We start from the raw sequence: 14,948 nt of genomic DNA, 5'->3' as shown, positions 1-14,948 counted from the left end.
GTTCCAAATAAATTTTGAATACAAAACTGTGGAACTAATAATAAATCTTGCTAAGTCTTGAGAAATTCACTAAGACCTTTTATTAAAAAAAAAAAAAAAAAAAAAAAAAAAAAAAAAAAAAAAAAATCTAAAAAATCTGTGATGCAGCATAGTAGCTGGTTAAAAAGGTTTGGCTCAACTCAGACAATATTAGTACAAACAACAGGTGCCTTCAGTTTGCTTGGCGTGCTGTATAACATGAAGCGCTTTAACTTAATGCCTTGCACCCTGAGTCTCAGAGATAACTAGCAACTCACATTCTTTGCGCACCTCTGCCATTTCAGTACGTACAAGTACAGTAACAGCAACTGTTAAGCTTTCAGTGTCCTCTGTGTTTCCAGGTTACTGAACAGCAGAGGCATACTGTAGTACAAAATTCATGTGTTACCACTCCTATTGCTGTTTTCTGCACATTGTTCATACCAAAAATCATCAGTAGAAATGTTAACGCATGGATTTTGTGCTGATGATGCAGAGGTGAGGTTCCAGAGACCTCCAATACTCAGGGTGCTATCTCGGCATAGAGTATTAAATTTACAAACAAATTCATTAAACCCCAAAGCTAACAAGCAGGAATAAATTTTATCTCCCATTTGAAGTTTACGCACCTAAGCTGCGTGTGCTGGAGCTATTAAATGTTATTGGCGACTTGCTGCGTTTTCTGGCACGAGGCGGGGACGGAGGTGGCGTCTTACGCAAAGTGTCCGTCCAGTTGAAAACATCTGGTGGCTGCTGTCCAATGGGCTGCGAGATCTCTCGAGTAAGAGGCATGGTTATCGCAGGCTTATTAATTTTAGGTTTACGATTTCTTTTTCTTGATAATAATTAATATGGTGCTAAGCAAAGCATAAAATGCTTCTACGTTTTTTTCTCAATTTTTTTATGATCCAAATTTTACTGTATTGCAATGACAGTCTTAAACTTATTTCCCAGTTTCAGAGGATCTTTGTTATCCAGTTATGTCTTATAATGGCCTCGTTCAGTATGCCGTCGCTGTCACTTTCTTGCCTGTTGTTGGTCTCGCCGTAGGAGTAATACTACGCATGCACAACACTTTTCTTAGCTGTAAAAAAATTCAGCTTCGATTCTTCGTTTTCCAGTTTTATCTTAAGATCAATGTGCAAAGAATGTATACTCTATTGATCCCGATGCGTATAATAATAGAAAGTTATGTCAATGTTACACTGACCGAGTTAGCCGTTTGGCACGATATTTCTTGCAACGAGTCGCTGCACAAAATAAATATGACCTAAAATTGCAAAATGGCTACAAACCTCCTAAAGACTTCTGTGAAGATTTCAGACCGCTTTGTCTTCCGAAAGTTGATGACATTCGGGACATTTTGGTTAAAGTTTTCACCCACGCCAAGCCCAAGCGAGTCCTCAGCAACCTAAAGCAGAGTCAATCGTCGGTGAATTTTGACGTTTTAGAAATATTTTTTCAAAATTATGACATCAATATATAAAATTTATAATTACAAAAATTGGTTTTAAATTACTTTTAGCTTTATAATGATGTTTACATGTTCACGTATTAATACATAAGCATGTTAAAGTATTCGAAACTAAATTTTGACTTTACCCGCTGACTGACTTGACCCAGATATGCCGTCATGGCCTTCTTACAGGTAGGTGTCAACAAAATGCCAATTTTTCCCAATTTCTACCACACGGACAAACTTTTGCATGCCCGCGTCCTTATAAATCCTCAATTATTTCGTTTCTGACAAAGCTCAAGTTGTATTTTATCCAAAACTGCCCTGAGCGACCCCTTCCAACTGGGTTGAGGAAGTCAGTCAACGATGTATCATGTAGAATATTTCCATCTGAAACAGTGAAAGTGATGTTTGTCGGTTTGATTTCTTTTAATTTTGCGTCGATAAAAATCGTTTTGTAGTTGTTATTCAAAATTTTTTATTTGTTCAGTAAAACATAATGTTGGACATGTTGTATTAAAATATTAAAAAAATTTGCATAATTAATGAAATTACAGTACTGTATGTACCTTGATCATGTTCATGAAATATTATTATTATTTTTTTTTTTTTATTATTATTATATAAAATAATTTATGTTATAATGAAATACCATTTATCAGACCTGTTAGAATAGAAAAATGAATAGTACAGAAAATGAAAAATAATAATATCAATCTGGTCCCCTGCCAAATGCTAATAAATTTGAAGCAGAGGAAGTGAAATTTTGATAATTCATTCAGTTTATTACTGCGTTGTCACTATTTTCACACAGTAGCAGAAGATTTTTATATCCTCATTACTTGGTGGACTTCAAAGATTTTTGCACAGACTGATACATGCAACTGATGAATATGACAGGAAATTGGTAAAGTTGTAGGCAGGTTTGAATTGCACTTCGAAAAGGTCTGATCTGGATAAAAATTGATCTAGGTTCACTAAAGTTTCATGGTAAAAGGACCACTTTTTCAGAAAAAAGAATCCCTACTTCAAAATTGCTGACTAAGTTGATGGGAGACAAGTAAAAGGAATGATGGTACATTTGTATCATTTCAACTGAAAATCTTTTTTATATTTCAGTGGAGGAGGTTTAACTTCTTTGACAAAGAAATTGTCACTGACCCAGATGAAAATAAACCATTCGATAAACTCAAGGTTAGTTTGGCATTCTATTTTTTTTTAATCTTCTCTTTAAATCAGGAAGAAAGTTCTCCTTTTAATAAATACAGTATATTTGTTTGTGTCACTAAGTTTCATATTGTTTGTTGTGTCTAGCAATATCAGTTATCTTGGGTGCAATATATTGTTGCAGTAAGTGTCAGTGGTAGAGGCAGGTTGTGCTGGGTTCTTTAAAATTGCTAATTTCATTTCTCTTCAGGAACTCAATATATCAGCATGTGTGAGTGGGCGGGGCCAGGTTGTACTCGGAGACTTTGAAGGCAGCCTTCATTTTATGAATAGACAGTTACGAGTAAACTCCTTCAAAGCATATGGTATCCGTGTATCACATCTTTACCAGCTGAAGCAGCACAATATCCTGGTAACCATTGGGGTAAGTATTATGAACTAAAGGGGGCAGCACAGTATTTTGGTAACCATAAGAATGAGTATTATAAACTGTAGAGGGCGACACAAATCATTTATCTAAGGATAAGGAAAAAAAATAATAAAAAAAAAACTGCCAGTCATTTTCCTCTCCTTTAAGTGGTACCCCTTGTACTGTAGAAATGAATTTTTATTTTGTCTAGAAATTCTCGAAAGATCAAGGTCAGACTTGTTTCTCCAACAACTTATAATCATACAATCAACTTTGACTGTTAACATTTGATTGCTTGTCTTATGAATAAATGTATGATATTTGTGTGTTCATGTTCAGGAAGATGAGGAAGGCATCAATCCACTGATCAAAGTCTGGAACTTGGACAAGGTACTGGGATATATTTTATTCTTGTAGAACTAGAAAAAGTAAAGCAGACCCACAGTAAATTGTCTTTAGAATTGTTCTTAACCTGACTTTAGGCTTTTAATGTTACTGTATTTAGTTTACTTATTGCCTGTTTGATTCTGAAATGAATCTGCCACCATTTTAGTAAGTTTGAAATATTTTAAACACTGAACATAGACTAGTGATGCAGGAGATAGACATGATATGTTTGTTCCAGTTCTCTTCCTAAAAGGTGAGTTAAAAATAGCAACAAAATATATTAGAGAGATTAGGATTGTGTTGATTTTAATGGAGGGTATAATGATTTTCGAGAGTAATATTTCCACTATTGCATTCCAGCCTGATAAGTTTGGTTCTCCTACCTGTACCAGAATTGTGAGGGCTCTGCCAGGAAACAACAAACCAACACCTGTAAGTGTGAATATTAGGCTTTCTCTCTCTCTCAGGCACAAATTATGTACCAGCATATGAACAAAATATACAGAGATATTTCCATACATATAAGCAGAGAGTTATTTCAAGTGTTTTGTCCTACATTAGAATCTTAAATGCTCCTGCTCACACGCACACCCATGCATTCTTTATACAGTGTACATTGACCTGTCTGACCAGTCTAGTTGTCCATGAGGACCATAATCCCACACACACATGCACACACATGCATTCACACACATGTGTACACGCATGCATGAGTGCACAGCCACACACATGCACGCGTCCACACACAGAAACACAAATTCAGTTTTCCCATGTATATTACTAGGTGACTTGTCTTGCTGTCCATGAGAACCTGAACCACATGGTGGTGGGATTTGAGAATGGAAGTGTGGTCCTGTTTAGAGGAGATGTCACCAGGGACAGGTAGGTGATACAATGTAAATTTAAAATAAAATAAAATAAAATTTTTAATTTAAAAAAGTTAATTGAATTAGGAAATAAATGATGAGAATTCAGCAAAAATGGAACAAGTAGAATGATATCTAGGTTTGTCCAGCAAAACGATAATATTGTCTAGTAGGGCACCTCCTTTTACTTGCTTCCAAGCTCTAAAACAGTTATCTTGTTACAGGCACAGCAAGCAGAGGACGATCCACGATGGACCCCATCCTATCACAGGACTCTCCTTCAAGTCCTCGGGAAGGCAGACAATATTGTTTGTTGTCACGGAGCATGTTACCATGGCAATGAATCTATCAGCAAAAGATAAAGACACAAAAGTAAGAGACAAGGAGCTTGAAGTCCTGTTGATATCAGTTTTATCTTAAATAATTAATTATAAATATATGTGCTAGAAAATTAAAGTCAGGTAATGTGTAGTCAGTTAGGCTGAGCACAGCAGTGTGCCTTTGTAGGTCATTTTTCCCTTCTTTAGAAATTTTCAAAGTGGCAACTAAAATCACAATGGCAGTCATGTTTCGGATTAATAGTCATTCTGAAACAGATAATTCTCTATTACGTAGCAGGTGTCATTAAGAGATTGGTGAGATGCAATGAACAGGAGATGCAATGAACTAAATTTAAATCTAAAGTCTAGTTTCTGTAAATTCTGACAATGTCGTCACCTTGTAAGCTGAGTCGTTCCATAATGATGTTTTTACATATCAGTTGAGCCGACCCTATTTGGTATAATATGTTCTAATTATGTCATCTTATTGCAGGAGGTTTTAGACCAGCATGGTTGTAAGCTGAGGTGTTCCATTATGAGTGACATGACACAGGATAACCAGCTGGTGTTAGGAAGACAAGATGTAAGTAGTGTGTGTGTGTAAGTGTGTGTGTGTGTGTGTGCACATGAAAGAGAAAGGGAGTATTAAAGATTTGTGTGCGTGTGTAACTGGTGAAAAATCTTGTATGCGGTGTGTGCAAGTTACAATGTCACAAGTCACTCAACTAGCACACCGTCACACCTAACACTGTTCTGTGAACCATTCCAGGCAGTCTATTTCTACCAGCCAGATGGTCGAGGGCCGTGCCTGGTATTTGAGGGAGAGAAGTTACAGTTACACTGGTTCAGGGGCTATTTGGTTGTGGTTGGAAAGGACAGCAAGGGGATACCCAGGCCCATGTGAGAGTTTTTTTTTTTTTTTTGTTTTTTTTTTTTTACAAAATATCAAATTTATCTAATTATCCTGTGTCATAAAGGACTTTCATTTGTGTAAAAATATTCACCATGTGGGTTAAAATGTATATTTCTATTTATTACTTGTGATAATTTTTGTGCAACCTCTCTCCGATTAAAAAAAAAAGATTTTCAAAGAAGAAAGTTGTTGACTGGTATGAAATCTCTCTCCTTTTTGTACTTATTCTTGTCAATATGAAAGGTGATAAAAAATGAAAACTTCAGACCCGTCCAAATATCTTTTGAAAACTAATTTAAAAGTTATTTATAGATTACTTAATTGATCATTATTTATCATGACTGCAGGGCCAACCAGAACCTTGACATGCACATTGTTACAGTGTACGACATCCAGAACAAGTTTATTGCCTGCTCTGTACCCATTCCTGAGGTGATTGATGTCGTCAGTGAGTGGGGCGCCCTCTATATTATATCTGGAGACGGAAAGGTGTGTGTTATTTATTGTCTCAGTTATGGCGTAACTGAAGTGTTGTTTTTTTCCACATGGTACAAATTAGTAAATATTGGTTGATCATATTTTTTGTGGAATTTTGAGTTTAAAATATCTTTTTTAGTACAAAATTTAATGAAGAAGTGTTTGAGGTGGAATTTATTTGTCATTTCAGATGTATTTACTACAGGAGAAAGACACGCAGACTAAGCTGGAGATGCTGTTCAAGAAAAATCTCTATCAAGTTGCTATCAAGTTAGTACATTTTATTGATACACTAACTTCTTTTTTCTTATGAGAAGTGTTGTTTTGTAATTTTGATTTTATGTTTATTTTAAAACATTTTTTTAAATTAGACATTTTTAGTTGTTTAAGGAAAAAATTCAATTCAAATACTCCATTTAAAAAGTAAACTTTCCTATACATAAAATCAAAATTAAAATATTGTTATGGAAAAAATATTTAAAGTGTTTGAAATAATATGCTGTTGACATAACCTGCGTGCCTTTTCTATTTATATTAAAAAAATGAAACCAACTGTAAACTTTAAAACAACATTAAATTAACTTGCAAAACACTAAGATGTTATTTATATATTTATGCAATTTATTCTTATTTTATTTTTCTAGCCTAGCCAAGAGTCAGCAGTATGACCAAGAAGGCCTCATTGACATATTTCGGCAATATGGAGACCATTTGTATAGGTAAGTCACGTGAGCAGGAAGGCTGATTCACAGCCAGGTTAGCCTAAGGGTTGCTCTTCATAGAGCACATTCAGAACAGCGGATTAACAAATCCACGGATCAAATATGGCCGACCCACTCAAATGCTTGATGCGTAATCCATGCGGGATACCTATTCAGTGTCTTATTGAAAATTAAGCTTCAAGCTTTTTAGTGGGTCGCCACATTTGATCCACATATCTGTTTATCTGCTGTTCTGAATGTGCTCATAGCACAACTCCTGAGACCCATGGCACAATTACATCCAAGTTAGGTCTGCTCTTTTTAGTACAACTCGTGAGCACCATGGTACATTTACAGCCATATTGGATTTAATTTTCTTGGAATGAATTATCAACACCATGGTGCATTTACAATCCAAGCTCTAATTTTTTAGAAAAAAATACCATGAAGCTTTACTTGTTTGTAGCAAATAAAATTGGAAACTTTTCCTTTAAAAATATTTTCAATGATATTTCAGTAAGGGAGACCATGATGGCGCTATAGCTCAGTACATTAAGACTATAGGTAAACTGGAGGCTTCTTATGTCATAAGAAAGGTAAGACTGGTTGGAGATTACTCATTTATTAATTATTTTAAACTAATTAGGACAGACAAAATCGATAAGCAGTGACACTATGTAAACAGGGTCTCTTGACAAAATTTATCGTTTTGTTTCTTATTCATGTGATGTTTAGTGAGCACAACAGCTAAATTTAGAGTATAACTTCACCCAAGTATTTGAAGCACCTCTATTATTATGGTCTGCATACCAGTAAATTCTCTGAGGTATTTAGTATGACAGATGATCAGATCTGCATACCAGTAAATAGTTCTTGCGACATTGCTGAGATGAATGCACTTATAAGCAATGATTCTTATTGTTATTTTATTATTTCGTATTTTCCAGTTTTTAGATGCCCAAAGGATACATAACCTGACAGCGTACCTCCAGGCCCTCCACAAGGCACAACAGGCGACAGAAGACCACACCACCTTGTTACTGAACTGCTATACCAAACTCAAAGATGTCTCTAAGCTAGATGAGTTCATTATGGTATGTTTTGTATGTGTTTATTATTCAGTATGTTTTATATATAATGCTTTATATTGCAGTTTGGTTGTTTATGTCCATAGTGATATTGTACTATTTTTACTTCATGATTTTACCTCTTACTGCTGTACCTAAGAGATGTTATAAAGTGAGTCAGAGATGAGTATGTTAAATTATTATTATTATTATTATTATTATTATTATTATTATTATTATTATTATTATTATTATTGTTTTTCTTCTGAAGTGAATTTGTTTGGTAAAACTATGACCCCCTTTCCAGAGATTAGATCGATCTACTTTAGATCGACCTAACTCCCTGGGGGTTCACGCTAAATAGCTGTCAGCCGAGCGGACACGAAAGTTAATTACCCCCTTACAGCTTGTAGTAGGCGGGACGGACATTTAAGCCGGATTATCTGACAGTAATCTAGTGAGACTCCCCGCGGGGATAGATCGATCTAAAAGCTCTGGGAATACAGCCTATGTTACCATGTGCATTAGACTCATAAGTCCACTCAGCTAAGTTGCAATAAATCTTCAATGCACATTTTACTCTTTTATTCAAGACCAAAGATCGCGAGATAGATTTCGATGTTGAGACAGCCATAAAAGTGTGCCGTCAAGCAGCCTACTATGACCACGCCCTGTTTTTGGCTGAACTCCACAACAAACATGAGTGGTACCTGAGGATTCAGCTGGAGAGCATTAAGAACTACCAGAAGGCTCTGGACTATATAGGGAAACTGGACTTCATGGAGGTAGGATGGGAGTTATAGACTGAGGAGGAACCCAAATTTGGAAATAAAAAGTGAAAAAAAAGCAAATTTCACAATTTGCTAAAGGAAAAGTCAGAAAATTTATGTATTACAAAATTCAAAAAGGCTAATGCTAGAGTTTAAATCTGGTGATGTAAAAATTTCATGAACGTTCTGAAATGAAATTTTATACTGTAACAGTACTGAGACCAAATTATGTATTAGAAATAACTTGTTCTAGGCTGAGAGCAATCTGAAGCGCTATGGTAAAGTTCTTATGGCTGAAGTCCCACAGGAAACAACAGAATTGCTCAAGAGACTCTGTACTGACTATAGACCTAGTAACAGTAAGTGTGTGTGTGTGTGTGTGTGAGAGAGAGAGAGAGAGAGAGCATGCATTAGCGCATGTGTGCATTTATATGACTTTATGTATGTATGAGGTAAATAACTCTAACCTCAATATTTGTAACATACTTTATAATGCATCTATAATCTTATTATTTAAGTGTTATAATTTTGCACTTTTTCTCCTTGAAAAATTGCTTTTTTTTCTAGAGCCTCTGGTGGACATGAATACCTTAGGAGGTATGAGTACTGGATTTTTTGTTGTTTTTACTTATTCTTTCACTATCATGTTCTTATTATGTCGACTTGGCAAAATGATACCTCATAGTTTTAATTATAGTTATAGACTGGTTAAATTGAAGCATACATTAGTTCACTTATTGCTAAATCAGATGTTCCTTCCCTCCACCCCCCCCCCCCAAAAAAAAAAAAATAAATAAATAAATTAATAAAAAATAAAAAAAGAAAAAAAGAAAAGTCAGATTGAAAAGGAAAGATTCACTGAATATGTACATCTCTACATCTTGCTTGCCTAGAAGTTGTATTGATTGCACAGCCCTAATTTGTCTCTTTCATTTTTAAGGAGAAGTTCCCAAAATCCAAAGAGCAAATGCAGACGAGTTCATCCACATCTTTGTGAACAACTCTCAAAGGCTGACAGAGTTCTTAGAGCACATGGTGAAGGTAGGAAGCTCTATCATGTACTCAGTGACTCTTTGGCCCCATTCAGAACAGATGATCCGATTACTAACTGATCCAACGACACAAAATTTGGCTGACTACACTTCAAAAGTGATGCCGCTGATTCTCGATGGTCTCCCTGCCTCCACTCTTGCCGTCACTGCAGGGGCCTAGCAATGAAACATCGGACCAGAGATTTAATCCGTTTAGTGGCCCATGTGGAGGCAGGAAGCTACTATCAGGAATCAGAGGCATCTCTTTTGAAGTGTGGTAGGCCATATTTAGTTGGCAGATCAGTTAGTAATCCGATCATCTGTTATGAATGGGGCCTTAAAGTGACTCTTTCAGTGACTCTCAAACCAGCATATTTAGCCCTACTACTGGTTTCACAAGAGAACTTCTGCTTGAAAGTTTTTTGAACTTCAATTCATGAAGACTGTAGTACGTAGTTACCGAGACTGTTGGTCTAAAACATGAGTCATTTCTTTTTATTTTCAAAACAGGTGAATTTTTAACACTTCTGGAACTTTATTTACACTCTAAAGTACTCCTTGTTTTTGCTCAGGTCCAACCCAACAATACTGGAACTGTATCTACACTCATAGTACTCCTTGTTTTTTGCTTAGGTCCAACCCAACTCCCCAGCTCTGGTGTACAACACACTACTGGAACTGTATCTACATTGCATTGTTCACGAGACTGACATCAGCTCCAAAACAGAGAGAGAGAGGAAGACACTGGACCTGCTACAGAACCCTGATGTAAGTATCCACATGTTAATAGGAACGTCTGGGTGCATGTTCAGATACAAGCTGTGTCAGCCCTACTTGGTATAACTTTTCTCTGTACTTAATACTATAAAGCTATTATTAAAAGGTAGGCTTTGGTATAAGAGAAATCCAGGTTGTTTGTTCTATATTTTAGGCGGGTTACGACCTGGACCAGGCTTTGGTATTGTGCCAGATGAACAACTTCAAGGCTGGAATACTGTATCTGTATGAGAAGGCAAGACTGTAAGTTATATGATGGGTATTTTATGTTATAATATAAAAGCAGTAAATATTGGAGTTACTGAAAACTTACAAAACCTATTAACTTTTTGTCATATTTTTTTTAATTTCAAGAATAATGATTTTCTGACACTCACAAAATGTACTTTCTGACACAAATACAACAAAAGTTTTTAAACATTTTTAGTGTTACTGACAATTTTGAAAACTTTTGTTTGTTTGTTTATTTATTTGTTTATTGATTGATTTATTGATTGATTGAAGGTGGAGGTGGTTATATTCTTGTTGTTCAAAGTTATTAAGTGATAACGATATTATACTTTCAGATACCAGCAGATATTACGTTACCACATGGAACACAATGAGTATGTACATGTCATAGACACATGTAAGAGATTTGGGTAAGTATGAGGCTTTTTTTTGGGGGGGGGGCATGGGAGTGGAAATGAACTATTACCTAATATTAATATTTATTCATGTAAGAAAATTGGTTTGAACAAAACGTTATCATTACAAAGACGAGGACCAGTGACAAATACTTTGCCACGAAGAGCATTTTGATTTTTTGTCGGATAACATGACACCTTCTACAATTTCAGGGATAAAGATCAAAATCTGTGGACACAAGCTTTGGCATACTTTGCCAGAAAGGAGGAGAATTGTAAGACTCACATGATGGAAGTTCTCAGCCAAATTGATAAGAAGAACCTACTTCCTCCTCTCATTGTTATACAGACCTTAGCAACAAGCTCCACGGCAACGCTGGCTGTTGTCAAGGTAAGATATAGTTTTGAAACAGGACCTAGCAACAAGTTCCACGGTAGGATATAGCAACAAGATCAAATTATGGCAAAGCTACCACCACCACCACTGCCACTCCATACACACACACACAAACACACAGCTTCACATTTTCGAAGCTTGCATTTTATGCAATTTTTAAAAGGTCTACTTCCATCTCTTATTATAATTCTACAATTAGGACTACATCACTCGCCGTCTACAATATGAGAGTGATCAGATTGCAGAGGACCAAAGACTTATCAATCAGTATAGAGAGGAGACTGAGAAGATGAGAAAACAAATAGAGGAACTCAAAACCAGGTAAGTTTGTATTTATATTTATTATTGTCAAAAATATTTTAAAAAGCACAGTGGTAGAGGCACATCAAAATAACGGGTTTCCTTATCCTCATGTTCCTGTAGAGATGAAGATTTATGGCCGCATTCCCCCGTGACACACACATACACACACAGGCACTCATGTATATACACACATTACACATACACAAACACAGCTGCACATTTTTAGTTCTGAAATTTCTGTGATTTTGAAAAAGGTCCACTGCCATCTCTTTTCTTCACAATTTTGTGTTGGCTTTCAAAGCCAACTTGAAACTCACTACTGATAGATATCAGTGTGCAAGTGATAGCCAATGAGTCTTTAGTATCATTAAATATCAGATCATATACCAGTGCATATTTCTTGTTCCCAGTGCAAAGATCTTCCAGGTGTCTAAATGTAGTGCTTGTGGCTACGGATTGGAACTTCCTTCTGTCCACTTTCTGTGTCAGCACTCTTATCATCAACAGTAAGTTATTAGTATTATTATTATTATTGTTATTATTATTATTATTATTATTGTCTTGCATACATGAAAATAAGAAGCACTAGGCAAATGGAAAACCTTAAAAATTCATGAACAGTAATCTTGTTTGTTTGTTTGTTTTTGACTTCATCTATGTATGGCCACAAATCAGGCAGTATTTATTAATTTGTTGATTTATTTATTTATTTGCTTTAAAATATATTTCCAGTTGCTTTGAGAGTTACTCAGACAATGAGGCGGAGTGTCCAGTGTGTCTTCCAGAGAACAGGTGAGTGGTCAGCAGTGCCCAGGTCCACATGGTCAAGCTGGATAGATAGATAATTTATTCCAATGTGAGCAGAAAGTACACAGTATTTTTACAAGCCAAGAATATGCATAATATATATAACAAAAATAAATTCATAATTATACCTAAGTTGGTCGAGTCAATATATGCTATTGAAACATGGTCAGGTGGCTGGAGGGTCTAATTAGGACAGGAAGTCATGTTTCTTTATTCAAAATTGAGAACCAAAAAGTATTTTAAAAAAATCAGTAGGTATTGCTTATTAAATTATTTTTGTAAGTTAAATAGTTATGAATAGAGGAGAGTTATTTTTATTTTTAAGATTTTTAAAATTTGATTTAAGGCATTACCTGGCTTTTTATACTCTTCAGTTAACAAGTTGCTGAAACAAACATCATTTAAAGTACTACCTTTTGGCCAAAATGTTCCCATATTTTTACTTTTTAACTCACATTTCTAGGAAGCTGCTGGACATCATACGTGCTCAAGAACAAAGTAAAGATCTACATGAACAATTCCACCACCAGGTGAGAAGTAGTTCAGGGAATTACTCACTAAATTCAGACACAAATTTATGAATAAATAGTGTTTTTGACACTATTACCCATATATATAATTGTAACATTCTAAAAGGTGGTTGAATTCATGATTGATAGTGCAATTTCTGCTGTGAAGAAATTACTGATTTTGAGAAAATCGTGATATAAAATGAGTGTGATATTTGAGATATTCTCCACACAATTTTACTTTCAGTGTTTTCAGTTTTCACTGATCTATTGTGTGGAATAAGAATCCTTCTGACCCTAAGATTTTTTCTTAGATGAAATGTTCTTTGACAAGTACATGGATATTTTACTCTCACGATGCAGCACTTGCTTCGTGTCTGCTTCCTGGCCAATGATATCAGGTCTTGTAATTCAGCTTGAGAAGTCTGTAAAGCAGCCAATGATAACAACTTTTGTATTTCAGCTTGAGAGGTCCACAGATGGTTTCTCAGTGGTGGCTGACTATTTTGGAAGAGGAGTCTTTAAGGTTAATAAATTCCCATTTTAATTACTGATAATAAGTAAATGAATAATTAGACAGTTGTTAAAAGTGCCCATAAATGTAAACAGAATAAATGTTAAATAATTCATTATTATTATTGTTTTTATTGTTATTGGCTGTTTAGGTCACTGTTTAATCCTCTACTCTATTGGAAAACTTATATTTTGAAAACTTTTTGATACTTATTTATGAGTGAAGAATTAATTTCAAATTTTTTTCTTCTGTATTTCAGACTGCACAGTTTGTTCCAGAGAACACAGGCCCGAGAATTTCAAAGCCCGAGCCTCTTAACCCTTTCGGTGACTTTTAACCTACCAAATAATTCAGTTTTTTTTTCTAGTCATGTCACTGAGTGTATTTTGGTTATGTTCAGACATTTCTACTAACTCAAGTCATATCGTTCAGATTGGAATTATTTTTAGACTGGAAATCAATACAGTGGGTGTTTTTCTATACAATATGGTCATCTGATAAGACAAATTTTGCCATTTTTTTGGTCCTGATTAGTCCTTGACTGAACAGTTGAAAAACGGCGGCAACATCTTATCATGTTTTTCAAATTGGCGGACATATCTGACATCAGACAGAAAGTCAGACAATTGATGTCAAAAGGTTGGGCTTAATCAGACCTCGATTTCTTCATCACAGAAAAAGTTTGGTGGTATAGCCACCATCTTGCAGAAAACAGTTCCTGACATCAGGCCGTACAGGCTTCTGTATCACACTAGTTTGAATGGTCCCAACATGAAATTATACACTACTGGAAGGTTTTTACCAGTACTCCATTTCACAAACCCCAATGTACCAATCAAAAATAATTTGTTTAAACAATTCTCCAAGTCTGTCTCTCAAACTGGTGTGATATAGAAAGCTGCGTGTGTTGATATATAAAAGGGCCCATACTTTCTGTGTCAAACATAGGGTTTGTGTTAGGTTGCACACTGCGGGATTATAGGTAAGGTCAAAATGTAGAGCTAGCTGTAAGACTATCATTTAATTTCCCATCCAAGATTGTAAATCTGGGTCAAATAGCCAAAAGCTATATGACAAAAATAAAAAAAAAACTGAAGAAAAAGAAAACTGGTGCTATTTGTAAGTAGCATTAAATATTATCTTTTGTGTTAGGAATTAGGTGCCAGTAGTCATTGTCTCAATTATTACGACTTATTTGTTAACATTTGTGGTCTTTTACAATGAATCTTGTAATAAGTGACTATTAGTTATGATAAAGATTAAACCAACTTGCTTGGTAGATACATTTAGATTATGAATTCAAAGGTGAAATTTTTATTCTATTTTGCAAATCATTTAGAAAAATAGACAGGTTAAGGCAAATTCTTTCTCGCTTGATATAATCAAAGGGCAACGTCATATACCTAAACAGTAAATAAATTATTAATGTTTTA

General features: G+C 35.2%; 2 protein-coding genes across 6 annotated transcripts in view; one reads left to right on the top strand and one right to left on the bottom strand.

Annotated features, from left to right (window-relative positions):
• The window catches only part of LOC106152721 (uncharacterized), a 17,463-nt gene extending 15,824 nt beyond the window's left edge, over nucleotides 1-1,639 (bottom strand). For 3 of the 5 annotated variants that reach the window (XM_087018949.1, XM_087018948.1, XM_087018950.1), the window contains exons 1-2: nucleotides 1,314-1,424; nucleotides 648-1,102 (exon numbers count right to left, since the gene is read on the bottom strand). In XM_087018949.1, coding sequence (XP_086875075.1) covers nucleotides 648-810 — 163 coding nt within the window. In that variant the 5' untranslated portion in view covers nucleotides 811-1,102; nucleotides 1,314-1,424. Of the gene's footprint in view, nucleotides 1-647; nucleotides 1,103-1,313; nucleotides 1,430-1,620 lie in introns of those variants that run through there. The other 2 variants (XM_087018951.1, XM_087018952.1) reach the window with 1 other exon arrangement.
• On the top strand, nucleotides 1,610-14,948 carry LOC106152717 (vacuolar protein sorting-associated protein 11 homolog). Its single transcript, XM_087018947.1, has 28 exons — nucleotides 1,610-1,666; nucleotides 2,594-2,668; nucleotides 2,892-3,065; nucleotides 3,390-3,440; nucleotides 3,798-3,869; nucleotides 4,222-4,319; nucleotides 4,528-4,675; nucleotides 5,117-5,206; nucleotides 5,393-5,523; nucleotides 5,884-6,025; nucleotides 6,204-6,283; nucleotides 6,658-6,732; nucleotides 7,232-7,310; nucleotides 7,662-7,808; nucleotides 8,375-8,566; nucleotides 8,805-8,910; nucleotides 9,119-9,148; nucleotides 9,492-9,592; nucleotides 10,216-10,350; nucleotides 10,514-10,602; nucleotides 10,926-11,000; nucleotides 11,199-11,376; nucleotides 11,582-11,703; nucleotides 12,096-12,191; nucleotides 12,418-12,477; nucleotides 12,956-13,022; nucleotides 13,465-13,527; nucleotides 13,775-14,948. Exons 1-28 carry the CDS (start codon nucleotides 1,652-1,654, stop codon nucleotides 13,850-13,852), a joined length of 2,769 nt encoding a protein of 922 aa, XP_086875073.1. The 5' UTR covers nucleotides 1,610-1,651; the 3' UTR covers nucleotides 13,853-14,948.

The sequence above is a fragment of the Lingula anatina genome, chromosome 8 (assembly GCF_051362555.1).
Source record: "Lingula anatina isolate TDL-2025a chromosome 8, LinAna3.0, whole genome shotgun sequence".
In the NCBI taxonomy this organism is placed as follows: domain Eukaryota; kingdom Metazoa; phylum Brachiopoda; class Lingulata; order Lingulida; family Lingulidae; genus Lingula; species Lingula anatina.
The sequence above is the reverse complement of the archived record's forward strand: the minus strand, read 5'-3'. Positions and strand labels throughout refer to the sequence as shown.